This window comes from Conger conger, chromosome 5, assembly GCF_963514075.1.
Source record: "Conger conger chromosome 5, fConCon1.1, whole genome shotgun sequence".
In the NCBI taxonomy this organism is placed as follows: Eukaryota; Metazoa; Chordata; class Actinopteri; order Anguilliformes; family Congridae; genus Conger; species Conger conger.
In genome coordinates this window covers 44,505,870-44,532,133 of record NC_083764.1, presented here as the reverse complement: position 1 = coordinate 44,532,133, position 26,264 = coordinate 44,505,870, and the positions used below count along the sequence as shown (strand labels likewise).

Below are 26,264 nucleotides of genomic sequence, written 5' to 3'. Positions count from 1 at the left end.
ATAGCCTACTTGTTTGGGGGCGGGGGGGTCTATACTGGTATGCTGTGTCACCACTTTGATTTTGGGTGTTTTTATTTTATTAGTATTTTTCAGCCAATCAGCCAATACTATCAATAAATGGCAATAGATCAGCTGAAAAAAAATCAACTTCTTGCTCTCGAACATTTTTGGGAAGACAAAACGCACATTAAGCACAGATCACTGTCTGATTGGAGGTGAAGCTCACAGTGTCAGTCAGAGATGGAGGGGAGTTTGTTTTGAATATCAGACCATCTTATCTGAACGACTGCAGTTTAATTTCCTTCCTCTCCCTTCCTTCCTGTTCCATATCTAACCTCTTTAGTGTTGTACTTCGCAGTTTCTCTCTCTGTTTCTATGAATAGAAAATGTGGTCTTGTGGAAATTCAGCTGTTAATTGGTACCCAGGTGTGCCATGGTCTGGAGGTTGTGGCCCAAGGATTGCAAGGTTCTCTCTCAATTCTGAGATATTGGCCCTTTAAAGTTCTTCTCAGGTCATTGCTTTTATCAAATAACTTCCTAAAAACTGAAATTATTCCCTGATTTAAAAAAACTTTTTAACACCCAATGCATGCAATGAATGATACAGCATCGCTTGCATGTAGAACCCTGTAATTCTGTTATCACGAGTTTACAGCTTGGGTAGCATGCATGTAGGGCAGCCTGTAGCATTGTGGTTAAGGTACATGACTGGGACACGCAAGGTCGGTGGTTCAGTCCCCAGTGTAGATCCGCACAGCCGTTGGGGCCCTTGAACAAGGCTGTTAACCCTGCATTGCTCCAGAGGAGGATTGTCTCCTGCTTAGTCTAATCAACTGTACGTCACTCTGGATAAGAGCGTCTGCCAAATGCCATTAATGTAATGTAATTTGTAACTCAAATTCATTTGAGTTTTGTCATTTTTCTCTCAGTTTTGGAGAGAATGTCCTCTGTCCATTGAGGGTGGAGACTAGCATGTCTCCTCCAAAGCTCAGTCAACGGCCTGTTTTCAGTTCTTCTGTCCACCAGCTGAGATTCTTGTCCGTTGCTCTGGTGAGCTGCACTTCCACGTGCAGTTCTGCATGGAAGCGGCGGCTGCCTGATCAATGGGAGGAGTATGGCAGGCGATCCCTCCCTCCGTTAGTGGTATTGTAACTAGTCCTGATTGATGCTTCAGGACTGCTGACAGTTTGCAGGGGCGGGGTCAGTGCTTGATTTGAGGAAACGGGGAGCATCACAGTGCCAAGGATCAGTACTTTCGTTGGATATTTAGAAGACTTCTGCTTCTGGACATTTAGAAGACTTCTGCTTCTGGACATTTAGAAGACTTCTGCTTCTGGACATTTAGAAGACTTCTGCTTCTGGACATTTAGAAGACTTCTGCTTCTGGACATTTTGAAGACCTCTGCTTATGGAACTCTGACATTTTATCTCTGACATGAGATGATGAGTGTAGTTGGATGCACAACCTGAGTCGGTGGCTTTTGAACAGCAAGGCTAATTTAAAGTCCTGCCATATGTGTCTAAATGCTTTCCCAGAGTTTTCCCTGTCACAGAACCATGCACCATGTGTGCTATTCAAACCATGGAGATGAGTCGTGATGACCTCACTGGAGACTGACTTCACCTCTTTCCCCCACAGATACAGTGTGGGTATCATTCCCACGAAGCAGAGCTTGGCTCTCACTGAGAAGGTCACGGCCTCCTCCTTCTGCAGGTGAGCAAAATAAACCTCTAAAGGTCAGAGTGCTTCATCAGGTGTGTTCAAATCAGAGTGGCTTTGAACAGTTATAGATGAGTAACTGACATTTGTCAGCGCATGAGCTCATTTTAAATCCACAGCTCAGCGCTTCACGAGAAATTAAACAATGCTACTCTGAATGCATTCAATTGAGCAAAGCCAGCAAGGACACTACACGTCTCAACCTGCATGCGCGTCAGAGGAAGACTTGTGTCTGGACACGTTGGGAGTTTGTTTGCGCACCTGTTTTTGTGTACAAGCTTGTTAAAAGCAGTAAATGTTTAGTGGCTGAAATGGGTCTGCTTGGCACTATTTGGTAGCCTAACCAAGACACTATTTTTGTTTTTTTGGTAATGTTTTTTATAATTGGCTTCTCCGCTTCCTGTTTCAGATACAGAAGTTACAATGTTTTTTCTCTCTCTCTCTCTCACGCTCTCTCGCTATCTCTCTCTCTCTAGGAGGCGTCTGCCCACCATCATGGTGAGTCTGCGGATGGCTCAGAACCTAAAGACGGCCATCACCTTCATCGAACAAGGCCGTATCCTTCTCTGTTCACCCAACATGCATGAAAATCGCACACCTGTCCCACTGCTGGTCATGGGAAAATGGCCAACCCTTAAAAGCCGAGTCTGAATCATCTCTTGCATCTGACAAAGTTTCAGTTTTGGAGGCTGAATGAAACATGCAATGCTCAATGTTCACTGTGCAGAAGTTGATTCCGCATGTGTTCCGTTCGGTATAGTGCTGGCAGTGAGAATTTAAAAAGCGCCTAAAATGCTCTGCTTCTGTTCACACACGTTTTCAGGGAGCCAATGTAATATAATGGAGCAGTCTGTTCAGTTTAGTTTTTTTTGAGTCCTTCCTGCTTTCATAGCCTAGTCCCTGGTATTTTAATCCAGTCAGCTTTGTTTCACATGACTGTCACACACCCTCCATCTCTATGGTAATGGAAAGAGAGGAAGAAATAGTGAACATGTGCTCTTAATCTTAATCTCTCTCTCTCTCTCCCCTCTCCTGTTGAACAGTCACTAGCTCATTGAGAAATGAGGCACTGTAGACCGGCATAATCTGCGATTCCAAAATGTGTAGTAATATTAGCCGTAAAAGAATTGAACCCGTTCTGAAAAAAATAAATAAAGAAGAAAAATTTTAAATGAAAGGGGTTTGTCAAATTGAGCAGGATGTACTGCAACCATGGAAACGTGCGGGTGAAACGGAGTTCACCGAAAGCCAACGTCTTTCTACACCGCTCACGTCTCCGAAGACGCGAAAAAGACTGGCGCAATCTCCGGCAGACTGGCAGCCGCGGCGTCTGACCACAGTGGCACGCAGCGGAAGAGGCTCTGCTGGCTTCCCGGGCGAGTTCTGGGCGTCTGCTTGTGCAGCGGACGCCGTGGCATCCGGCTCCGGCTCCGCGATAGCAGAAGCAGGGTATGATTAAGCAGCTCGACTTCCCTGAAACGGAGACGCGCTGTAGGTGTGGGACGGGCTTGAGGGAAGTGATCTTGCAGATCCACACTGAGCTTTGCGTTCGACACCTCCAGGAGGGGTTTGTCCTTGACCGTGTCCCAGATGTACGAGTCGGACCGGAGATAATCACAGACCCGGCTTTCCTAGTCACCAGGTCAGTCGGTTGAGTTGGTCCTCCTGACCGTCCATCCCCCCCCCCCCCCCCCCCCCGTGTGCCTAAACGTGTCCTTGCACCTCTCTGACCGTCATTTCCTGTCTCGCTCGTCGTGCGTGTTTTCTGCGGGGTGACAAAAGGTCAGCGTTGTGCCCTGTGGTGAGGAATTGGCTCCGCCCCTTTGTGCAACTTCTCTTTTCTCCAATGCCCACTTCCTGTTTGCTGCAGAAAGAGCTTGGTCTTGGCTTTATTATTTTCCTAAGATTTGCTACAACTGAATCCAATTCAGGTTTTAAAACTGAAAATATTCTGGTTACAAGTCTGGTTCCACTGTCACACCACCATATGTGTATATACATGTGATATGATCCCCTCACCAAACACATTTCTCTTGTCTCACCTGACAGAGTACTTCACAGAAGCCCGTTTCGTCAGTTTATCTCATTAGTTGAAAACGTACTCCCTCTACTGGTGAGTGGTAGAACAGCATGCCACTGTCAGGTGTTGCCTGGTCAAGGTTGTATCTGTATCTTTCAGAAATATGGAGGACTTTGTGACCTGGGTTGACTCCTCCAAGATCAAACAGCATGTGATGAATTACAATGAAGAGGTAAGGTTGTCATTCTGACCGACTGATGGATAAGGAGACCGCTGTACTAAATGTTGCTAGTGCCAGGATAAAGTCCAGAGTCCATTGAAGTGTAAGGAAATGCGTTTGGCGACTGGTAAGGCAGATGAGATTTTCAGCTGCATATTTCTGAGCTGATGTCAGGACCGTACATTCAGATCCAGTTTATGGCAGGTGATCAACTCGCAAATGCATGAATTTTAACCAGCAACAATAGTCGCAGAATGAGTGATTTGACAAACGTGCACGTGAATGCGATTGAGGTCTTAACACCTGTCTGTCTTGCCTTTTCAGAGGGATGACTTTGACCTTGTGGTGTAGATGTGTGTGGAGGGACTTGTCGTTCGGTCCATATTCCAAGGACACCGCAATAATTGAGAACAAGACTGTGTGTGCGCGCATGACTAAGAACTGGTGTACATTAATGTATGTTCCTGCTTGTATTTTGTAAGAAGATTCCTTGGGTCCACACTGAAAAAAAGTTCACTTTATTAGGCAGGAATTAAGTGTTCAGTTGTTTGTATATGGGAGTTTTTATGCGATTTCTTATTAAAGTCCACATAATTATTTCCCAGTGTCATGTACATTAATAATCCTGTATACAGGGTCCAGTATATCCATAGACAGAAGATGACTGCAAAGAACTCCGCTGTTGGACTGTCACAAAGGGTGAATTGTCAAGCCAAAATGTTTAACCCATTCACCCATATTAATTGGGAACTGGAATAGTCCATTAAGCATTCCAGCAGGGCTAGGTTAAAGGTGCCTATATGGATGATGCCATTATACAATGTGGGTGTGGGTTTGCCCAGCCCTGCGGATAAATGCAGTACCTTTAAACCTACTACACTGCTTTGGAAAACCATCAGAGAACGCAATGGTTTATGCCTGTATGGCCATTAAACGACACCCATGTTTATTCAACTCGCTGCTAAGACCTTCCGTGTAACTGTTAATAAAAGTAACAGTGACTATATCTGAACAACAGGAAACCTCTGGCTGTCATTTGCATATGTTTGCACTCTTCCTCCCTCCCTGCGTTCACTTTCATCAGTTTGTCCTTCAGTCATCCCTCCGTCCCTCTCAAAGCCACCAGAAGCGCACGTAGACGATGAGCGTGAGGAAGAACACGGCCCCCGCAGCCACTTTGGCGTAGGCGGAGCGAGTGTTGAGGTACTTGGCGTCACTGCGGTATTTCTTGGAGATGCTGGACAGGTTGCTGGCCTTGGAGTCCAGAGCTGGGAAAGGCAGAAAGCAGAGGACACGTCCACTGTGAGCACACGTCGAGCATTAATTGTAATTTGCTGTGGTCATCAAAGGACCTATGAGAATTATTGAAAGAATTGTGTTGTAAGCCAATGGAGAATGAGCTACGTTATAGTACAGCATGCGTCAAACTTTCTGATGTATAAATATTTACATACTTGAGAAGAATGTTAAGTAAAGAAATGATCACGGGAGCGTGTTGGGAATCTAGGATGTGTGTTTTTCATGCAAAAAAAGGACAGCATGAACTATTGTCTATTGACATTCTATCCGCATCAGCAGTTTCCAGAAAAGATGTCAAACCTGCTTCAAAACTATGCATGAGGAAGCACCATGTATTCAAGGTATCGTGATACGATTTCACATAACTTACTGCCTCTCATTTTTTTGATCAGAATATGTTCTTGGCCTAAAGAAGTACATTATTTTTTATATAGCTCATTTAGTTTGAGAAAAATAGCTTACTCGTGAAAAGTTTCAGTCCCATTGGTTCCCATTCAAAGAAAAACTATTGAGCTGATAAACTCAATTTAATCGTCTTCACTGGTACGTGATTGACTGTGCAGTCCCTTCCATTCCCCCATATCTACAGCTGTGTATGAAACGGCACACTGTTGAGTTGTGCACCAATTTGAACATAGCTCATCTCGACCAGGTCACTACTACAAATGAAATGAATTCTCAATTAAAATAAATAGCATTAGTTCAGGACAGCATGCTCAGGAGAAAAGGCATAGGTCTTTTTTACCAGACAAGGCTTCGCCTCGCTGGAGCACTTCCTCAATATTGGCCACCATGATCCTCTGCACATCCTGCAGTTCTGTGTTGATGCTGCCCAGGTTCCTCCGTGCCCTGCTGTCGATGTACGACTTCTTTGTCTTCTGCATGTAGGTGTCTGCGAAATGTGGAGGAAGGGCGGGGTCAGGACCCGGACAGCAGGACCGTAAATGCAATTGATTGCCCTCTCTTCAAACACGTTTTCACCATTTCAAGCGATGGGGCATTTGTTAAAGGAGCGATGGGGCATTTGTTAAAGGAACAATGGGGAATTTGTTAAAGGAACGATGGGGCATTTGTTAAAGGAACGATGGGGCATATGTTAAAGGAACAATGAGGCATATGTCAAAGGAATGATGGGGCAATCTCACCGAACTCAATGAAGGAGTACGGCCGGGACACTGAAGGAACCTTCTTCCCGTACTGTTCGTGGAACTCGGCCTGCAGGTCCTCCAGGTAGGCGAAGGCCAGCTTCTTTGGGAACCCAATCTCACACAGCACCAGGTAGCAAACACCGTACTCTAACGCATAGCTGAGTGAGAAACCAGTACACGAGACATTCAGTGCTGCTGTGCTGGACAACGCTCTTACCCAATCTCGCACAGCACCAGGTAGCAAACTCCGTACTCTTAACGCATAGCTGAGTGAGAAACCAGTACACAGGACATTCAGCGCTGCTGTGCTGGACAACACTCTTACTGTTGAGAAAAGCATGAGTATTCTTGTCAGTGCATACAGGGGTTATGGTCTGCCAGACAGTTTTCATAAGTGTTAACCACCATCATAATCTAGTGTTAAGTCAGGGGCGGGGTATGATATGAATCCAAACGATCAAGCTATTGAAGTACAGCACATTTTGGGAAATTCATAGTGGTCAATGCAAATGGACAGTCAAATGTAGTAATTAAGCTGGGGGGGGGGTTGCTTGTGGGTAAGAGCTTGCACATACAGTATATGTAGCCCTCAGTGCACTCCACACCATTTCACAAGCGCTTTACTCATTTTAAGACACTGGGTGCGTTGTGTGGCACAATCCTATACTCACTGAAAGGCCATGGATCCAGCCTCCAGTGTGCAGCGGTTGGGGCTCTGCTCATTGAGTTTACGGAACAGCTGCTTTGCTTGACTCTGGTACTGCTGAAGGTCTCTCCCTGACTAAACAAACGACACGTTGGCATTTACACAAGCTCCATGCGCCATGCACCATTACATCACACAAACGGACAAAAAAAAAAACAGGAATAGCCTCAATAGGTTTTAAAGAATAAAGTCAACAAAAGATACTTTTGAATATCCTGTTTGCTTTCATCCATCATAAAAAGGAAAGTCTATAGTCATCATGCAAGACACAAAAAACCCCACAAAAAAACAGATTGTTTTGGCCGAAAGTTATGAGTATATAACTAATGGGTGGTATCAAAATACACTGAATGAGGTATATGGGGCGGTTTCATTTCCCTCTCTCTCAATCTTCTGATTGGCTTTTGACCCAGGGACACACCTTAACATATCTTAAGACCAAGGACCGTAGAGTAATGTTCCCAGATACTCAACACTGGTCTATAGAATTGTGCAGTTTTTAATTACTTGTTATTCCATTTAGTCAATTTTACCGTTTATTTTTTTCCGTTTGGTGTTTACACGTATGCTGCTATGGTAGGAAACTCATACAGCTAGATAGATAGCGTTATCTATTCCAACAATAATTTTCATACCAGATGACCCGCGGTGTAAGACACGTCTATATACTTTAGCAAGCTAATAAGCTATGTCGGCAATATTGTACAATAAGCAACCAGAAAGCATCGTATTAAACTGCTGCTCTGAGGGCAAAATCTGGTCTAGCTAGCTAGCACTGAGTTGTATTGAGATATATTCTCGATTGTGGTCGATACATATTACGGTAACTGAAAGTTAGTTACTATTTATTTGCTAGCTAAAACATATTTATTTTAAACAAGTTATTCAAACCTGTTCATCTTCTTGCATTGAGGCTGCAAGCGGCAGTCCGTCCGCTATTCTGGCAATCATCGTCAGCAAAACCATTTTGGGGTGACAGTTTTCTATCTAGTAGATAGACAAGCACGAAAACTTTAGCCAAGCCGACTGCTCAAGCGAAACCTCTGCTCTGGATTGACAACACTGACGCGCTGAGCTGGCCGGAAATGCGCACTGTGCCCCCGTCAATAGTTTCCCCCTCTCCACGGTAGCTACTTACCTTTATTACCGCAATAAAAAGTTCCGTGAGAATTCTTAGGTGGATGACTTTCTGACATTTGGCTGCGCGAAGAAAACGTATCTGTTAATAGAAAATCAAACTGCTATATATACACACACACACCCACACACACACACACACACATATATATATAAGAAAAAGAAAAGATATATATATATATTTTTTTTTTTTCTTACGTATGGCATTATTCATGAATACCCCTTCAATTATATGTCAGCGTCACAAGTTGGGAGGCGTCTCACTGTGGTAATGTGAAGGAATGTTCGTCATTTTTGAGATCATTTATTAGAGATTGTTTATTCACATTCGTTAATTTAAATGTTGAAGACATCAATATTTGCACATTCAAGTACAATTTACTAGCCAATTAGTTATTTCACAGTGTTACAAAAATGAATACACATAGGCTATGTATCAAGAATAACTATCCCTGGGGTAAAATCCAACTATGGCCATTTTGAAATGACCATCTGTTTTTCAATTTTATGGGGACCTCAAGACAGCATAAAACCACACAAGGTCCCTCATCTCACTAAAGGTTGGTTAACCTTTAGCACCTTATCCTACCATCCAGTGACTATGTAACACGCCATTTTGACATTTACTACTAAAAATATAATAATATGAATATGATATAAATGTGTACGATGGAAGTTATGACAATATTGCACCCACAGTTGTGTAAATAAAACAAAGTTTGTTCTATCTCTATAACTTTTATGAGTATCAATCAAGGGAAAACATTTGTTTTAATCATTTTTGCTGATGAGTCATAGACCTCCACAAGTTCCAGTTTGGGGACCTTGGGTGTAGGGGATGAAACACTAGTTAACCAACAGGGAAGACAAGAGAATCAGTAAACTGTTCATGATTTCGGCATGCTACAGTAGAACCAGATTTGCAGTTTGTATTATTAATCGTGGACAGGCCGCAAAGGGCACAGGTGTAGCAGAGGTTTGTAGATCTCAGTTAGGACACGCGTATTCTCAATAGCTCCAAAGTTTTGCCCTTTGTAACCGATGTTCACGATTTCTTGTTAAATACATTTAATTTAAATACATAATTAACATGATATATAATGTGCAGTAAGTACAGACCGGTCCGGTGACAGCAGGTTCAGATTAATACAAGAGGCACAGAGGGCGGAGCACTTACCCGGATGCGGATGTTGTTGTTGACTGATGACGTTCGTCATAGTTGAGCGTTCGTGTTTTCACTGTCTTCGCTTGTCGTTGTAGCGGCAGCCAGCTGTTAAATATGTCGGCTAATCTCACTGGGAAGTGAGAACGGATCAGGCGATCTACAGAAACGGGGTACAGAGGAGGTGGCAACGGGGAAGACCTAGTTGTTCTGGAAGGCCGAAGCTAGAGGATATCTGGATTAAGGAAATCTGCGTTTCCTTGGCGAAGCAAATACGAAGCGTTGGTTAACAACGGGAGAGGGACTTATCAGTAGAGAGAAGGAAATGAAAAGCACCAAAATCTGGGTCACATCAGCCATGTAAAATATTTAAAATGAGAAATATCTTTTTAGATTTCTACTTTCTATTGCTAGCTAGCTACGAAAGACCGGCAAGTCTTGTTGTGCCACTCACTGAGACCAAAGTATTGGACGACGGATTGGAGAAACCGAATAGCTGGCTATCGTTACTTAAATAGCTAACATTATATGGGTTACGCTGACTAAACATTATTTGGTGGTTTGTGTGCAAGTGAGAAAGACGACCATAAGGCAAGGTTGCTTATGGTTTTGCTATATATATAGGCTACACTCTCGTCAGCACGATACATTGGCGACGTTAGTTTGGCAGCTTCAGGGAATAGAATGTTTCGTGAAAACGGGAGGCTGTCAGAAATACAGCCGAATAGCAAACGTGGCTTCCTTATTTGCTATCACTATCAGGATTTTATAGTTGTATAGTTACATGTATTTCTCTCCAGAACAATGTGGCATTTGTATAGGTGTTAGCTAAGGTTGTATGCCAGCGTGTCACACGTCGACAAACGTGTCCAGGTGCCGTGTGACAATCTAGACGAGGGTGAGGGTCGGACAGGTGTACGTAGGTGTAGCAAAGACGGAAACCGAAGACGGTAGTTATGTTGACTACTGCCAGCAATACGGCGATCAAAGAGCAGTCAGTTTTATGGTGGATAGCATGAACTCGCAGCTGGATTTTAACTCTCACAAGGGCGCAATGCTAGTGTGCTACTTGAACATTTTAGATATTAAAATAGCAGTCCTTGGCAGAAACATTTACACCCTATAACCGGATTCTCATATCAGTATGCAAAACATTATTTGACAAGGTGCACAGGAATTCGTAGAACAGGTTGTAAATTAGAGACTGTATTGCCAGGGATCAGCTGACCATTGGCAGTGTTGTAGACGTTACCGAAACATAGTATATTCGTTTTTATCTGGCTAGTTAGGGACCAAACCTTAAAAAGGCACCAAACCTGTGTGCTAGAAAAGGTAGTGGAGACTGTTTTTGAGCGCCAGTCCTGTGACTGTCAGCAAACGTCTGTGGACATCGGTGTGATGCTGCTTAGCTGCTCCCTCTGACGGACTGCCAGGCTGTAGCCATGAGGACTGTGTGGGGGCTCAGCCCTGTCATGATGCCGTCTTTACCGCAGCTGCTACTTCTGTTACTGGGGACCACATGCCAACTGGGACTGGCCATGCCATCTGAAGAGAGGCACAGGTTGAGGTGAGTGATTGGGTGGGTGGGTGAAATGTCTTGAAAAGCCCTGTAATGCTAACACAATGCTAACACATCCCCAGCAAGCTCTAATGTCATACTTGGTTCCTATGTGCGACACAGGAATCAGGTGGTGGAGATGTTTGACCACGCTTACAAGAACTACATGGTATGTCACAGACTCTTCTGGCCACACAAACACAAACGCACAAGGTTTTGCAAACGCAAAACGGTTTACTTTCTGGGTTTGTCCATTCAGCTGTGTGTACCGTTCTTCTATTTGCTCACTATCCCAAGAACAATCTCTGGAATAGCTTGAGGCAACTTGTCTGAATTCTCACAAATAGAACTGAGGCGCAGGAAGAGCAGACTGCCTCTTTCACTGAGTCCCAAAATATGCATACGGATACAGCCCACTTCTCAAGCACGCACTGGGCGCCATCTTTGATAGCTACATTTCTTGCCTTTGATAGCCATACTTCTGTGCTTTGGCAGCCCACTGCTTTTGTCTATTCTCTTTACTGTTTCTGCTGCCTTGAGAGGGTTTGAGTGAAATGTCTGGCAGTTCTTGCCAGCTCTTTTGAACATTCTATAAAAAGGCATAAAATGCCTTTGTGAATGGAACATTTGTAAGCTTCTCGGTGTTCTCCGTGTTTTAAAATGCCCCCACTGCCCCACCAGGACCATGCTTACCCAGCAGATGAGCTGATGCCCCTGACGTGTCGGGGGAGGGTGAGGGGCCTGGAGCCCAGCCGTGGGGACGTGGATGATGCGCTGGGGAAGTGAGTGGGTGTGTGTGTGTGTGTGTGTGTGTGTGTGTGTGTGTGTGTGTGTGTGTGTGTATGTGTGTGTATGTGTGTGTGTGTGTCAGCGTTTGAGTCTTCGGGGATTTGGGTGCACACACACAACTTGTGAAGCTTGTCTGAAAGAAAAATCGGAGAGTGAAACTCTACAAACTGTCCGTGTCTGGCTGAAATGGCTGTTGACTGAGCCACTGACATCTTTCCCCCCCCGTCTGTTCCAGGTTCTCTCTCACCCTCATCGACTCCCTGGACACCCTGGCGGTGAGTGACAGGCGGCAAGACGGTTTGTGTCATGTTTGTTGTGCGAGTGGCTGTCTCCGGCCGCCCTGCCTCCTCTCTCTCTAACCGCCCGTTCGCCCGCCCTCTCCTCAGCTCCTGAACAAGACGGCGGAGTTCGAGGCCGCAGTGAGGAAAGTGCTAACAGACGTGCGCCTAGACAACGACGTCGTGGTGTCCGTCTTTGAGACCAACATCCGTGTGCTAGGGTGAGCCTCCGTCAGCTGTGTTCTTTAAAAGAACCGTGCGCTCTAGTGACTCATTTTCAATGGTTTTTGGGTCCTGAAACAAAAGTGGACCATTCAAAAAGTCCAAGATTAAGCACTCAAATGTAAAATTTCTTGTTCAGTTTTCATGTTAGGTTATCATGCTACATGATGCATTTAGCCCGTATGGGGTGGCCCGTAGCATAGTGGTTAAGGTGAATGACTGTGACCCCGCAAGGTCGGCAGTTTGATCCCTGGTCTAGCCACATTAAGATCCGCACAGCCGTTGGGCCCTTGAGCTAGGCCCTTAACCCCGCATTGCTTCAGGGGAGGGTTGTCTCCTGCTTTGTCTAATCAACTGTACGTCGCTCTGGATGAGAGCCTCTGCCAAATGCCATTAATGTAATGTAATACATTTCATCTAATGCTGTCCTTAGCATGTTCACTCTTTTATTCCTGTAAATTTAGAGACTTTTTGTCACATTGCATGGCCGCATTAAGGCAACAAATTATTTGAAAAGGGTCTAGCAGATAAATTATGAATACACATTAAATTATTTAATTACCTTGTCCAAAAATAGCTCCGTGATAAAATATAAAAACATGCTTGTTTGTTTTTTGCTTTACATGGAGTGTACGGTTTCCTTGTGGAGCAGTTAGTCGGTGCACATATTTAGACCTGCCACTCCAGAGTTATCCTAACTTGCCCTGCTCAACCTGTGACATTACGAGCCGAGGGAGGGGCTGCAGTGTGGGGCGTGTCCATAGCTGTCACTCACGGCTGCCCCTCCTCCCTTTAGGGGCCTGCTGGGGGGCCACTCCATGGCGGTGCTGCTGAGGGAGGGGGGCCGGCACATGCTCTGGTACCAGGACCAGCTGCTGCACATGGCCAAGGACCTGGGGCTGAGACTGCTGCCAGCCTTCAACACCAGCAGTGGCCTGCCCTACCCCAGAGTGAGCTCCACACCTTCTCTCTGCAGACCCCTCACGGTCCTGATGCTCACTGGACCCACCTCAGCCCATACTGTAGCCAGTGATGTAAAAAGGCAAAAGAATACCCAAAAGAAACCAAGTACTGTGTGCACACAAAATGTATATGCTCTGCATGTGGGTGCACACACACACACACACACACACACACACACACACACACAGACAGACATGTACACATGCACGCACGCACAAACACACACAAACACACACACATACACATGCACACGTGCACACACACACGCATGTACACAAACACACATGCACACACACACACACACACACAGACAGACATGTACACATGCACGCACGCACAAACACACACACACATACATGCACACGTGCACACACATGCACGTACACACACGCATATACACTAACACACATGCACGCACGCACAAACACACACACACACACGCATATACACCAACACACACACACACGCACACACACAGACAGCCGAGCAGCAGACACCCGGCAACGCGTCCTGTTTTCACACCCCTGGTGTGTGGGCCTACGGTGGGAAGAAACCAGCTAATTGTGCGCGGACTGCATAATTGCTTCATTTGCTTAAGCCCCATAGATGTGGTTTCATGTCCTCTCTTATTTTGAGTTTACAATAGTATTCGCTTTGTTTAAATTGTGTGTTTGCATGCTGTCATGCAGACAAAACAATCAGTCTAAGCCATCAATGAAATCTGCACAGACAATGCTAAACTGGCTCACACTGTGTGGTACCCTATCTGATGATGCAATTTTTATTAGCACCTGGAACAGACAGAACTAGCAGACCTGAACTAATTCAGCAGCGATCCCCAGACAGGCAACGGGTTCAGCTGGAAAACAAGGAAGGGATCAGGTGGTTCTCTTCACATAAATAACGTGCACAATGCATGTCCCCAACAGGTGAACCTTCGCCATGGTGTGCAGGGCCCTGCCACACGAACAGGCACTGAGACGGACACCTGCACTGCCTGTGCCGGGACCATTATACTGGAGTTCGCAGCCCTGAGCCGATTCACTGGGGACCCCGTGTTCGAGGTGCGAATAGGCCGTTGATTGATCAGACTGATGAGCAGATGATGCACATGCGTTACCCAGTTTAAACCGATACAGAGAATTGTGGCTGGTATAAATCTGTAGGAATGAATGACAACTTGCTGTTACTCGGTCTTGTTTTTGAATTCGCATTCTGTTGGGAAGTGTGCAGAAGTAGTGTTCTGGGAAAAAAAAGTACTTTTTCATTAAATGTTTCCTGAAGAAATTGTTTTAACACAGCCAGCCGGGGTTGTTTTATTCACTTTTCCATCTGAACCACAAGCAGTCACGGTTAAGGTTCATAGTACAGATAGCTGGACATATTTAGGTCTTGTTATAGTCATAGTGACGATATGTGCATGAGCACCTGACTTGATGATGGGTGACACGCAGGAGCATGCTCGGCGAGCCCTGGACTTCCTGTGGGAGAAGAGACAGAGGAACAGCAACCTGGTGGGAACCACCATCAACATCCACTCTGGGGAGTGGGTCCGCAGAGGTGAGAGAGCGCCCAGAGCCCGAAGTCAAGTCAGATACGGTTACGAACGTCCACGTCACGGGTGTCCAATCTTATCCGGAAAGGCCTGGTGTTGGTGCAGGCTGTTTGTTTTTAGCCCAGCGTAAAGATACCTGATTCTACTTATCAAAGTCTTGATTGAAGACCGCAGCTAATCGGGTAAATGAGACGTCGTAGCGCTGAGCTAAAGCGAACACCTGCACCCACAGCGACACCACGAGCAAACGTAATGTACGTGCGCTGTATGACTGGGGGCGGCCTGTTTTTGTGGTGCTGGCGGTGTGCGTACGTCCGTGACCCTGCGGTTTGTCCACTGTGTCCCTGCAGACAGCGGGGTTGGGGCGGGCATCGACTCGTACTACGAGTACCTGCTGAAGGCCTACATCCTCTTGGGGGATGACCTCTTCCTGCAGCGGTTCAACATTGTGAGTGTTGAACCCCGTCCCCTCTCCCTTCTGCCCCTCATTAGCCCAGTAGCTGAAGCGACGCAATCGCTGCGTCTGCCTGTGTGGAATGAGGACAGCCGTCACCTCCCTCTGCTCCACGTTGCCGTTGGATACGGCAAATAAGATCATTTCTGCCAGTGCTGTGACTGGAAGTCACACGGGATAGTGCTTAATTAGCCGTAATGTTGCCCAGGGTAGGAGAGTCACCAGAGGCTCCTCTCGCTGGTCTGGCGCCCCCTCTGGTGCGGCAGCTGCAGTAGTTCAGCTGAAGGAGTAAAGAAGCTTGGCTGACTGACTGCTAGTCCTCCCAAACTGACCTGACAGAGGTCATTAATGAGATGGAATGGGCCTACAAATTAGGGCATTCCTAATTAAAATTATATGTTTCATATGTATCTATGAAGAGGGGCTGAGAATGAATACATTTCTCTGTAACTAGCTAAAATGTTAAGACAGCTGTTAGAAATGGTAAACATGTCAGGTATAGATCTATAATAGGTCTATAAACATCCTGCACACACACTCCACGGGGTGTAGCTGGGTGCCCTCTGACGGTTGCTCCCTGTGTGTACCCCAGCACTACGCGTCTATAATGAAGTACATCAGCCAGCCGCCCCTGCTGCTGGACGTGCACATCCACAAGCCCCTGATGCCGGCGCGCACCTGGATGGACTCCCTCCTCGCCTTCTTCCCCGGGCTGCAGGTAGGGCAGGGAGGGCCAGGCACACGGGCCAGACCGGGGTCACGTACCTAATCGTTTGGGATTCAGACACTCTTCTGTGCTCGGTTTGATTTTGCCTGGTGCAATCGAGCGAACCAAGAGGACACAACCACATTTTGAGAGTTCTGATACAACAGACAAGTTCATTACATTACATTACATTACATTACATTAATGGCATTTTGGCAGACGCTCTTATCCAGAGCGACGTACAGTTGATTAGACTAAGCAGGAGACAATCCTCCCCTGGAGCAATGCAGGGTTAAGGGCCTTGCTCAAGGGGCCCAACGGCTGTACGGATCTTATTGTGGCTACACCGGGGATCGAACCTTGCTTGTCCCAGTCATGTACCTTAACCGCTACGCTACAAGTACTGAGTTCAGTAAAGCGTAGGGAAGTACAAAACCATTACGTACGTGACCCAGGTGTGGTACAGGAACCGCACCACCATGGATGGGGCTGCTCAGGATGTGGGGAGGGGAAATGAGGAGGCTGCTGTCATTCTCTTCCCCTACTCATGGGTCAGGTTTCCCTCTTGGCATCTCCATGGAGCTTTCCATAAAAGTCATAGGAAATCATTAGCTGCTAATGGTATAGCTCTTCTAGGAGGTATCGTAATTAACTGTCTTCTATAGCAGTATATTCTAATGTATTGCATTTCCATTAATTGGCCTCGGAGGAGGTGGGGCAGGGGTGTTGCCATGGGGGTGGGGCAGGGTGGATGCTGGAAGAAGGACATTCTCTTATTTGTGATTTTCTTCAATAAACAAGATTGATCCAAAAGAAAGTGACTATGGACAGTGTCCTTGATGCAGAGGCTTGCAGCACAATTCAGAAGATTGATCTCTGTTATATTAGTCTATTTCTCGCTCTCCTTCTCTTTCCCTCCCCCTCTCTCTCCCTCCCAGGTCCTGAAAGGAGATATTCGTCCCGCTATAGAGACACACGAAATGTTGTATCAAGTCACCAAGAAGCATAATTTCCTGCCCGAGGTAATTGGTCTGTCTGTCACTTTCTCAATGTCCCTGCCCTGTCAGTTACCTCTGACAGCCCTCCTCTCTCTCACGTTTGTGCGTCACGGTCTGTGCGTCTGTCTCCCCTCAGGCGTTCACCACAGACTTCCGCGTGCACTGGGCCCAGCACCCCCTGAGACCAGAGTTTGCTGAGAGCACCTACTTCCTGTACAAAGTGAGTGCGCTGAGCGCGTGCAGACCGTAGTTTCCTGAGGGAGGGGTGACACGGTTGGCCACAGGACCGTGCCTGTGGGAGTCAAAACGGGAAGTAAAACGAGGTTGGGAAATCTGAGAATCTGTGAAATGCGAGCGGGTTTGGCGAGGGGCCTTGTGCAGATGGTGTAAAGCATTGTGGGTAGCTCCAGACCGTTGAGCAGTGCTCTCTCTCTCTCTCTCTCTCTCTCTCCCTCTCTCTCCCTCTCTCTCCCTCTCTCTCCCCTCCAGGCCACTCGGGACCCATACTACCTAGAGGTTGGCCGCACCGTGCTGGAGAACCTCAACCGCTTCGCCCGCGTGCCCTGCGGCTTCGCTGCCATGAAGGATGTGCGGACGGGCAGCCACGAAGACCGGTGAGAGAGAGGGAGAGAGGGAGGGAGAGAGAGAGAGAGAGGGAGAGGGAGAGTGAGAGTGAGTGAGAAAAAAGAGAGAGAGAGAGAGAGAGAGAGAGAGATATGAAAAGAGGAAGATTGAGTTATGTAAAGCGTTGGGGATTTTATGGGTGTATGTTTCTTGTCTGCTCTTGTGTAATTTTAGGGTTGATTTCATACTCTACTGACAAACAACATTATACCACTTTCCTTGCCTCTCCTCCGTCTTTCCTGCTGCCCTTCCTGTCTCCTCCTCTCCCTCCCTCTCTCCCTCGGCAGTATGGACTCCTTCTTCTTGGCCGAGATGTTTAAATACCTCTACCTGCTGTTCGCCGACGAGGAGGACCTGCCCTTCGACGTGGAAGACTACATCTTCACCACCGAGGCCCACCTCCTGCCCCTGTCCCTGTCCACTGCCCTGCGCTCGGCAGCGCCCTCTGCTGACAACAACACCGTACTACCTCCCGCCGGGGAAGAGCTGGACGACTCCAACTTCGAGTGGACGTGCCCCAACACCCGGCTGCTGTTCCCCGACCCGGGCTTCCCGCGCACGCTCCGGGAGCCAATCAGGAGCGCCGTGGACAAGAGCTGCCACGTGGCGTCGTCTCGCAGGTGAGGGTGGAGAACCGTGCGGCCTGGAGCCTCGTGGCTGAGGGGCTCGACTGGGACCGGCAAAGTTGGTGGTTCAAGCCAATATCAATATTTGAGAGAATAATAAAAATAAGACTAAAATAATGCAAATAATTTGAGTATTCGTGGTATTCTAGCTGCCAACCATGGTAACTTGGGAAGTTATCTGATTATTCTTCAAGGGTTCAAGTTTTATCTATGTGAGGACTTGGAACCGTACTTTCCTTTAGGGTCTTCAGCGCACTTGTCCCTGGTTCTGATTTGCACTTTATTGTACGTCGCTCTGGATAAGAGTGTCTGGCAAATTACTGTAATGTAATGAAAGCTGTAAGATGAAAATGGTTATGGAAAGAACCTCCAACTAAGAGTGAATTAGTAGTGTGAATGATATTCAAAACATGGAAAGACCTTTTTGTTAAATGTGCGTATTGACAAATTCTTGAAATGCTGTGTGTGTGCGTGCATGTGTGTGTGTGTATTTGTGTGTGTGTGTGTGTGTGTGTGTGTGTGTGTGTGGGCGTGTCTGTGTGTGTGTGTGGGCGTGTCTGTGTGTCTGTGTGTGTGTGTGTGTGTGTGGGCGTGTCTGTGTGTGTGTGTGTGTGTGTGTGTGTGTGTATTTATGTGTGTGTGTGTGGGCATGTGTGTGTGTGTGTCTGTGTGTGTCTGTGTGTGTGTGTGTGTGTGTGTGTGTGTGTGTGTGTGTGTGTGTGTGTGTATGTGTATGTGTGTGTGTGTGTGTGTGTGTGTGTGTGTGTGTGTGTGTGTGTGTGTCTGCCCGCCCTCTCCCCCACAGCGAGCCGGGACTAGGCCGTGCCCCTCTGAGAGCACGGGACTTCATGGCCAGTAACCCTGAGCACCTGGAGCTGCTGCGGAGGATGGGGGTCAGTCTCATACACCTGAAGGACGGCAGGGTGCAGCTGGTGCAGCACGCTACCCAGGTAACACACGCATACGGATGTACACACACACGCCCACACACATACACACACACACGCCCACACACATACATACACACACGCCCACACACATACACACACACGCCCACACACATACACACACACAAACACACACACACACACACACACACGCCCACACACAGGCACGCCCACACACAGGCACGCACACGCACACACACGCCCACACACACACACAGACACACACACACACACACGCCCACACACAGGCACGCACACACACACACACACACACACACACACACACACATACACACACATACGCCTGTTGCACTCGGCTAGAGGTAAACGGTCAGTGGTCGTGCTAGCCCATGGAATGCTGTCTCTTTGGAATGCAGGACATCTCAAAATCACTAATTAATTTCCATTCTGATAAAAGTAAAAAAATGAAAAATAAAAATGCCATAATATGCCTATTCGGGCGGTGTAGTGGGTTAAGGTACAGGACTGGGACCCGCAAGGTCAGTGGTTTGATCCCTGGTGCAGCCACAATAAGATCCGCACAGCCGTTGGGCACTTGAACAAGGCCCTTAACCCTGCATTGCTCCAGTGGAGGATTGTCTCCTGCTTAGTCTAATCAACTGTAAGTCACTTTGGATAAAAGCGTCAGCCAAATGACATGCAATGTAATGTCACAATAATAAAACCGTATATGTATGTTCAAAATATGTTCTTATGACACTTGTAACAGAAGAAGGTAAAAATATCAGGATAAGCAGGTTATAATCAGCTACAAATAATGTCTTTGCATCCTGATCAAAAAATTTGTCAGACAGGCAAATATTATTTTTTAAAACCCTAGGAGCAATTTATCTTCTAATTTATTCAGCTTGCGCACGCTAGCTACAGCGTGACACCTTGTTTTCAACTTTTCTTTCAAATGAAGCTCTTTCTCTTTGAATCTTGCAATGCTACCAATGGCTGTGTAAATATTATTATCTTTAAACGACACAAATTGGCTCATAAACATTTTGTTGTGGTTCAAGTCTGGGTCAAGTCTGGGTCAAAAAAACTACCTAGCAATATCTGCTTTTATAGGATGCAGTGTATTTTTACCAGTATTTTGACTATTGTGTGATACTGATGTCCTACACGTATAGTGCAGAGGTAAGCAGCACTGTGTGATACTGATGTACTACATGTATAGTGCAGAGGTAAGCAGCACTGTGTGATACTGATGTACTACACATATAGTGCAGAGGTAAGCAGCACTGTGTGATACTGATGTACTACACGTATAGTGCAGAGGTAAACAGCACTGTGTGATACTGATGTACTACACGTATAGTGCAGAGGTAAGCAGCACTGTGTGATACTGATGTACTACACGTATAGTGCAGAGGTAAGCAGCACTGTGTGATACTGATGTACTACACGTATAGTGCAGAGGTAAGCAGCACTGTGTGATACTGATGTACTACACGTATAGTGCAGAGGTAAACAGCACTGTGTGATACTGATGTACTACACGTATAGTGCAGAGGTAAACAGCACTGTGTGATACTGATGCACTACACGTATAGTGCAGAGGTAAGCAGCACTGTGTGATACTGATGTACTACACGTATAGTGCAGAGGTAAGCAGCACTGTGTGATACTGATGTACTACACGTATAGTGCAGAGGTAAACAGCACTGTGTGATACTGATGTACTACACGTATAGTGCAGAGGTAAACAGCACTGTGTGATACTGAGTCTTTGTGAATCTCCCCCCTCTCTCCCCTCTGCAGGCGGTCAGCCCTGTGGCTGCTGAGGATGGGATGCGCTTCATGCAGGAGATGATGGAGCTGTCCAGCCAGCAGCAGAAGGAGCAGCTCCCGCCCCGCGCCGTGCAGATCGTCTCGCACCCCTTCTTCGGCAGAGTGGTACTGACCGCCGGCCCGGCGCAGTTCGGAACGGACCTGTCCAAGAGCACCACGGGGGTGAGCGCTTCCGGGGCTCCCCCCGGTCCTCTCTGCAGCGTCTGAGCCTTGGCTCCCGGACTAGTTCTGAGTCTCTGTCTCTGGCCCGCAGGTCCAGGGCTCTGTGGTGGTGGCGGAGCCCTACAGCGGCTGTGCGGAGCTCGCTAACGGGGTCCTGGTGGCGGGACGCATCGCCCTGCTGCAGCGTGGCCAGTGCATGTTCGCCGAGAAGGCCAGGAACATCCAGAAGGCGGGGGCCATCGGGGGCATCGTCATCGGTGAGGGGCAGCTGGGGCACACCACTAAGACACTGTGCATTCAAGACAGCTATGTTTGCAGCAAACCGATATTGTTGAATGATTTTAAATGAACATTCCCTTTAGTTCACCAACAATGCCTTTTTAATTCAAATGGACGAAACTCAGGTCTAACAATCCTAGCTAGCTGATTAGCTGCTTACCTGGGTTTTTTTTAAAGGGTAAGAACAAATATTACATTGATTAAAGTGCATTATATTAACCAGCTAAATGAATGTTAACTTTAGTTCTCTCTGCGTCTTCCCCATTGACAGCCATTTTTGTTGGCTACCTACCTTTTCTAACTGTTAGCTAATGTTATCTAACGTTTGAATATGTTGGCAAACGGTAATGTTCGCCATCTTGAACGCACGTCTGGGCTGAAACAAAAAACCTGCACCCATACTGGCCCTTTTCGAATAAGACCGGGGTCCCGGCCTCGACGGCGAAAACCGAGGGGCCGCTCCCAAAAGGTTCTCCATCCGCTCAGCCCCTCCCCTCTGTTCCTCATTGGCAGACGACAACGAGGGCAGCAGCAGCGACACCGCCCCCCTGTTCCAGATGGCCGGGGATGGGCGCAGCACCGATGACGTCACCTTGCCCCTCCTCTTCCTGTTCCACAAGGAGGGCAACATCCTGATGGAGGCGTTACGAGAGTACAGAGAGGTGGAGGTGCTGCTGAGCGACAAGGCCAGAGACCGAGGTGAGGGAACGGGCCTCCGCAGGGGCAGACCCGGGGCAGAAAACAAAATGGCGGTGTTACTGGTGTAACTGCATATCTCTCCTCTGCTCTTTCTCTTTCTCTTTGCCCCCCCCCCCCCCCCCTTTGGAAGAGCAGCTGCCTTATATAAAGGTAAAGCCCTCCCCAGCTACCTCCAGAGCAGTAAGTACCTCTGTTCCTCTATTCCTCCTTGCCTGCTGTTGTGTGTTGGAGGTGGACTGGATGAGTGATGTGTCCCACTGTGTAACGCCCACTGTGTAACGCCCTCCATGTAACACCCGCCGTGTAACGCCCGCCGTGTAATACTCACCATGTAACACCCTCCGTGTAACACCCTCCATGTAACACACACCGTGTAATACTCCCCATGTAACACCCTCCGTGTAACACCCTCCATGTAACACCCTCCGTTTAACACCCTCCATGTAACACACACCATGTAATACTCCCCATGTAACACCTTCTGTGTAACACCCTCCGTTTAACACCCACTGTATGAGGGTAGACCCTCACTAGGGGTGTAACAATACATTGATCCAGTTCACTGTATCTGTTTAAAGGGCAACGATCCAATCTAATCGATACACTGTGCTGAAATCGATCTGTATTGTTATGAATCATAGCAAAGTATTTAACATCATTATTTAGTGCCGTTTAATCCTTCTGTTAAAAGTTCCTGCACACTCAGGAATCTGTTTGTGAGATCATATACATAGATCATTTCTTACTATATTCAATCGTGTCATAGCTAAATTTGTGATATTACCAAATATTGAACCGTTGCCTGAAGGATCAAAATCTTAGCCAATCGTGGTGAAGCCTGAAGTTTACCTCGCTAATCCGCACAGCGGGTGCCGTCCGCACACAGCAGCTTCTGACTGTGACATCATCACACAGTGACATAAACCTGAGGCTCTGAATTAGGTCTGTCCATGCAAAGAGGAGATTAGTGGGAGATTGTCACATTTGCATTACTGTTGGGTAAAGTAATAAGCATTTGGACATGCACAGGCACACGCATAGATCGGTCTTTATAACAGTCTGTTTCTCGCGGTCACGTTTAAAGTGCAGCTGCCTTTTGCACACATGCCGTTTGTGCTCAGAGAATCGACCTTTCACTGATATTTGAACGTGACAGAAATACAGGCTTTCAGACATGATGTGGCAACAAAAAACCGCAGGAAGGACTGCTGACAGTACAGCAGCAGCAGACACAGAGCCAAAATGGAGGCTCAAACCTTGCCTTTAAATCCATCATTAATCTCCATCTGTTTCAATTGTGTTCCTCCATTAACAATCAAGCATTTAGTTTGCGAAGTAATCAATACCAATTTGTATCACAATAACCTGTTTATTTTATGATTATTGTCCATTGCTGTGCTTTCTAATTATTGTTCATTATTGCTCCTTTGATTATTGTTCTTTACATTCTGCTGCATTTTTCTTGTTTGACGTGGATAGTCCTATTCTTAATTTTCTGGCCGAATTCATGAAATGTATATCATGTTGAAGTTTGACTTGAATTGAATTAGAAGATTCTGCAGTTTAAATGTCCGTGAAGCAGCACATATATTCTGACATTTGCGCGCTATTTCAAAGCTGGGGCTATGTGTAGTTAATGAGAGCTTTACAGTTTTAAAAGTACATTTGTACATTTGTAATCATTAGTTATTTTTACTATGTTGAATTTGCATTCTGTAATGTGATGTGAAGAAAAACATTGACATACTTTGAGCTCAAGAGCTGCTCCTGCTTTACGCAGTCTGCACGTCGGTAAACCCAGTAGAAGTGGAACCCACAATAATGCGTCTCAATTTCTCAGCTAAAGTCTATCTGTGCGTCTTGAGTTCGTGTGGAACTAGCTTGCAATTTGCTGATGCTCACCACATGTGTGCTCCCCTCGAGGTGAAGACCCTGACGGACATGAAGGAGACTGCACAGCTGAAGAGGAGGACCACGCTGCTCCCTCCCCCTCCACGCCTGTGGACCAATCCCAAGCCGCTGTCGGGGAGCCAGACGAATTGACTGAGGGCGAAGATGAGCCCGGCGCGGAGGACAAGCCCGAGGACAGTGAAGGGGGGGAGGAGCCAGCAGATGATGGAGACTCTAACAGCCAATCGATTGACTCGCTGCTCGCCGACTGGAAGGAGGACTTGGAAGCTTTTCAGCAGATGGAAAAGGATGAGCTTTGACATATTTCTCTCCCCCCCCCTCCCCCCCTCTTAACTCTTAACAAGGGTACAGTCCTGCCTTGCTACAGGCTGCGAGGCCAGTTCACTGTGGCTCCTGTAGGGGACGACACTTTGGGGTGAGCAGCAGCAGCCCGAATCGAACCCATAGTTCTGGCCACACTCTTACCGCTGCCGCCCCCCCCCCCCCCCCCCGCCTCCTGGTCCCAGGTGAGAGAACCAAGCATCGATAGCCTCCATCTCCCCCCGCCTTCAACAGACTGCTGACCGATGCATGGCCGAACCCCCTCCTGCTGGGCACGGACTGGAACCCTGAAATGACTGGAAACAAAACAAGAAGCACGCCTTTCACTTACTGTCGTTTTGTCATGATTTCTCTTTCTTTCCTCTTCCTCATACATTTCAGGATCACGGGGACAGGTTTAAATAGCGAATCCCGTTGAACAGCTGCGGAATCGGTTCGCCGATCGATCCACGGCGGTGATGATGTCACCGCGCGTTCCCCTGCGCTGCGATAAAGGGAGAGCGGAGGCGCGGGGGTAGATGATATCACCGGCCCTCCGGGAAACGTCTCTCGCTCAGGGACGCAAAGTAAAAATGTCCCTGAGTTCTGGCTCAGACAGAGTGATGCTGCACAGGGCGGGGTAATACTCGTTTGTTCAGACAACACTTACGCCCACCCGCTCGCCTCCAGACAAAAATGTTCTTCTACAGAGCTGTTTGGAGTTGAAAATGTCTGCAAGTGTACATATGTGTCTTATGTTATCAAAGGAACTGCCAAGAGCCTTGCCTCTGATTGGTCAGAGGGAAGATAGATTGACTCGCACTCTGTGGACTTTTTTGACTGCCTTTTGCGGCCGACACTGATTAAGCCACCATTTTAAATTTTAGCTTTGAAATTTGGTCACCTCTTTTTGGGCAAATTGAGATTTTGACATGACTCAAGTGCCCATTTTAATCTATATTTTAAGGGAATTGTCTGGTCATAATTTTAGCTTTTTTGTATGCCTTTCTAAATAACACAATGAAGGTAATAACACACTATTAGTTTCCTTTCTCATTTCCACATTTACAGTGTATGTGCCGGTTACCAGGCATTCTGTGCTGCTAATAAAATTTCAGTGTTTACCAGTTGAATGGGTATTCAAATGAGTGAATCGCAATGGGAATTTTGCTGTATACTGAGTTGGTTAATAAACACATTTTATTTCTAGCCTTATACAATGGGAAAGCTGGTTTTTAGGTACACAGAAACTCACTGTCAGATCTGTACTGTGACATTTCTTTTGTATATGAATTGGTTCTAGATATGTCAGTGATCAGGTTTTGCCACAAGGCCAAGTGAAGAAGCTTCCAGAAGTCTCTCTTGCACTCCTCTGAGGCAGCTGGGAATAGGTACACAAATCAAGGACTGCTTTTTCAAACACGTATCAGCGCTGGTATTGGCATCATTGATTGGATATCTGTTGCAGCATATTTTTAATGTCCTTTGGTACCGTGATGGCTACACAATGTGCTATGAATGACATGTCTTACAAGATGAGATGCACAACTTATTGCAGTCATTCAGATACATATTTGTCAGGCAACAGGTAGAAACTTAAACTGTTGCACAAAGGTATATTTGGGAAAATCCTTCTTTCATCAAATGTAAAATTCAGGCTGTACCTTAAAATATTTGTTAAATGCTGCAGTTGCATATCCATGGCTTCTTGGCCAACAGGTCAGGTCCTGTCAACTAGTCACAATGGATAACACTTGAAACTGTGAAGCAGAGTGGCAGGACAAGAAGACCATTATAGTCTGGGAAGAATAATCTCCCCATTGTGGGGATAGACTCATATTAGAAAAAATGATTAGCTTGTCTGAGACCTGTCACCTTGCTGCTAAACTTTAATGTATGTTTTACAGAGCCTAATGATGTTTGAAGCAACTGGGTTAAGAAAATGAGCAGGATATGAGTTTTAAATAAAAGTGTAAAATTA

General features: G+C 46.7%; 3 protein-coding genes across 7 annotated transcripts in view; 2 read left to right on the top strand and 1 right to left on the bottom strand.

Moving 5' to 3' along the window:
* The window catches only part of imp3 (IMP U3 small nucleolar ribonucleoprotein 3), a 6,799-nt gene extending 2,240 nt beyond the window's left edge, over positions 1 to 4,559 (top strand). Inside the window, exons 3-7 of the mRNA XM_061243643.1 lie at positions 1,640 to 1,714; positions 2,197 to 2,276; positions 3,311 to 3,362; positions 3,900 to 3,972; positions 4,285 to 4,559. Of these exons, the coding sequence (XP_061099627.1) occupies positions 1,640 to 1,714; positions 2,197 to 2,276; positions 3,311 to 3,362; positions 3,900 to 3,972; positions 4,285 to 4,311 (307 nt within the window). The 3' untranslated portion in view covers positions 4,312 to 4,559. The remainder of the gene's footprint in view (positions 1 to 1,639; positions 1,715 to 2,196; positions 2,277 to 3,310; positions 3,363 to 3,899; positions 3,973 to 4,284) is intronic.
* On the bottom strand, positions 4,463 to 9,482 carry LOC133129499 (vesicle-trafficking protein SEC22b-B-like). Of its 3 annotated transcripts, none has more exons than XM_061243640.1 (7): positions 9,428 to 9,482; positions 8,252 to 8,313; positions 8,005 to 8,100; positions 7,079 to 7,188; positions 6,405 to 6,565; positions 6,005 to 6,151; positions 4,463 to 5,228 (listed from the first exon to the last, which is right to left on the bottom strand). In XM_061243640.1, exons 1-7 carry the CDS (start codon positions 9,465 to 9,467, stop codon positions 5,074 to 5,076), a joined length of 771 nt encoding a protein of 256 aa, XP_061099624.1. In that variant the 5' UTR covers positions 9,468 to 9,482; the 3' UTR covers positions 4,463 to 5,073. The 3 variants fall into 3 exon arrangements, with proteins under 3 accessions (XP_061099624.1, XP_061099626.1, XP_061099625.1); XM_061243642.1 differs by lacking the exon at positions 9,428 to 9,482 and adding an exon at positions 8,449 to 8,479; XM_061243641.1 differs by lacking the exon at positions 9,428 to 9,482 and adding an exon at positions 8,449 to 8,472 and having other exon boundaries at positions 8,252 to 8,332.
* edem3 (ER degradation enhancer, mannosidase alpha-like 3) lies at positions 9,435 to 26,264 on the top strand. Of its 3 annotated transcripts, XM_061243637.1 has the most exons (20): positions 9,435 to 10,979; positions 11,094 to 11,139; positions 11,652 to 11,752; positions 11,995 to 12,034; positions 12,146 to 12,258; positions 13,056 to 13,209; positions 14,152 to 14,286; positions 14,677 to 14,782; positions 15,128 to 15,225; positions 15,824 to 15,949; positions 16,876 to 16,959; positions 17,072 to 17,155; positions 17,425 to 17,549; positions 17,847 to 18,179; positions 18,991 to 19,135; positions 20,903 to 21,094; positions 21,186 to 21,351; positions 21,887 to 22,072; positions 22,208 to 22,252; positions 23,996 to 26,264. In XM_061243637.1, exons 1-20 carry the CDS (start codon positions 10,855 to 10,857, stop codon positions 24,280 to 24,282), a joined length of 2,691 nt encoding a protein of 896 aa, XP_061099621.1. In that variant the 5' UTR covers positions 9,435 to 10,854; the 3' UTR covers positions 24,283 to 26,264. The 3 variants fall into 3 exon arrangements, with proteins under 3 accessions (XP_061099621.1, XP_061099623.1, XP_061099622.1); XM_061243639.1 differs by lacking the exon at positions 22,208 to 22,252 and having other exon boundaries at positions 24,002 to 26,264; XM_061243638.1 differs by lacking the exon at positions 22,208 to 22,252.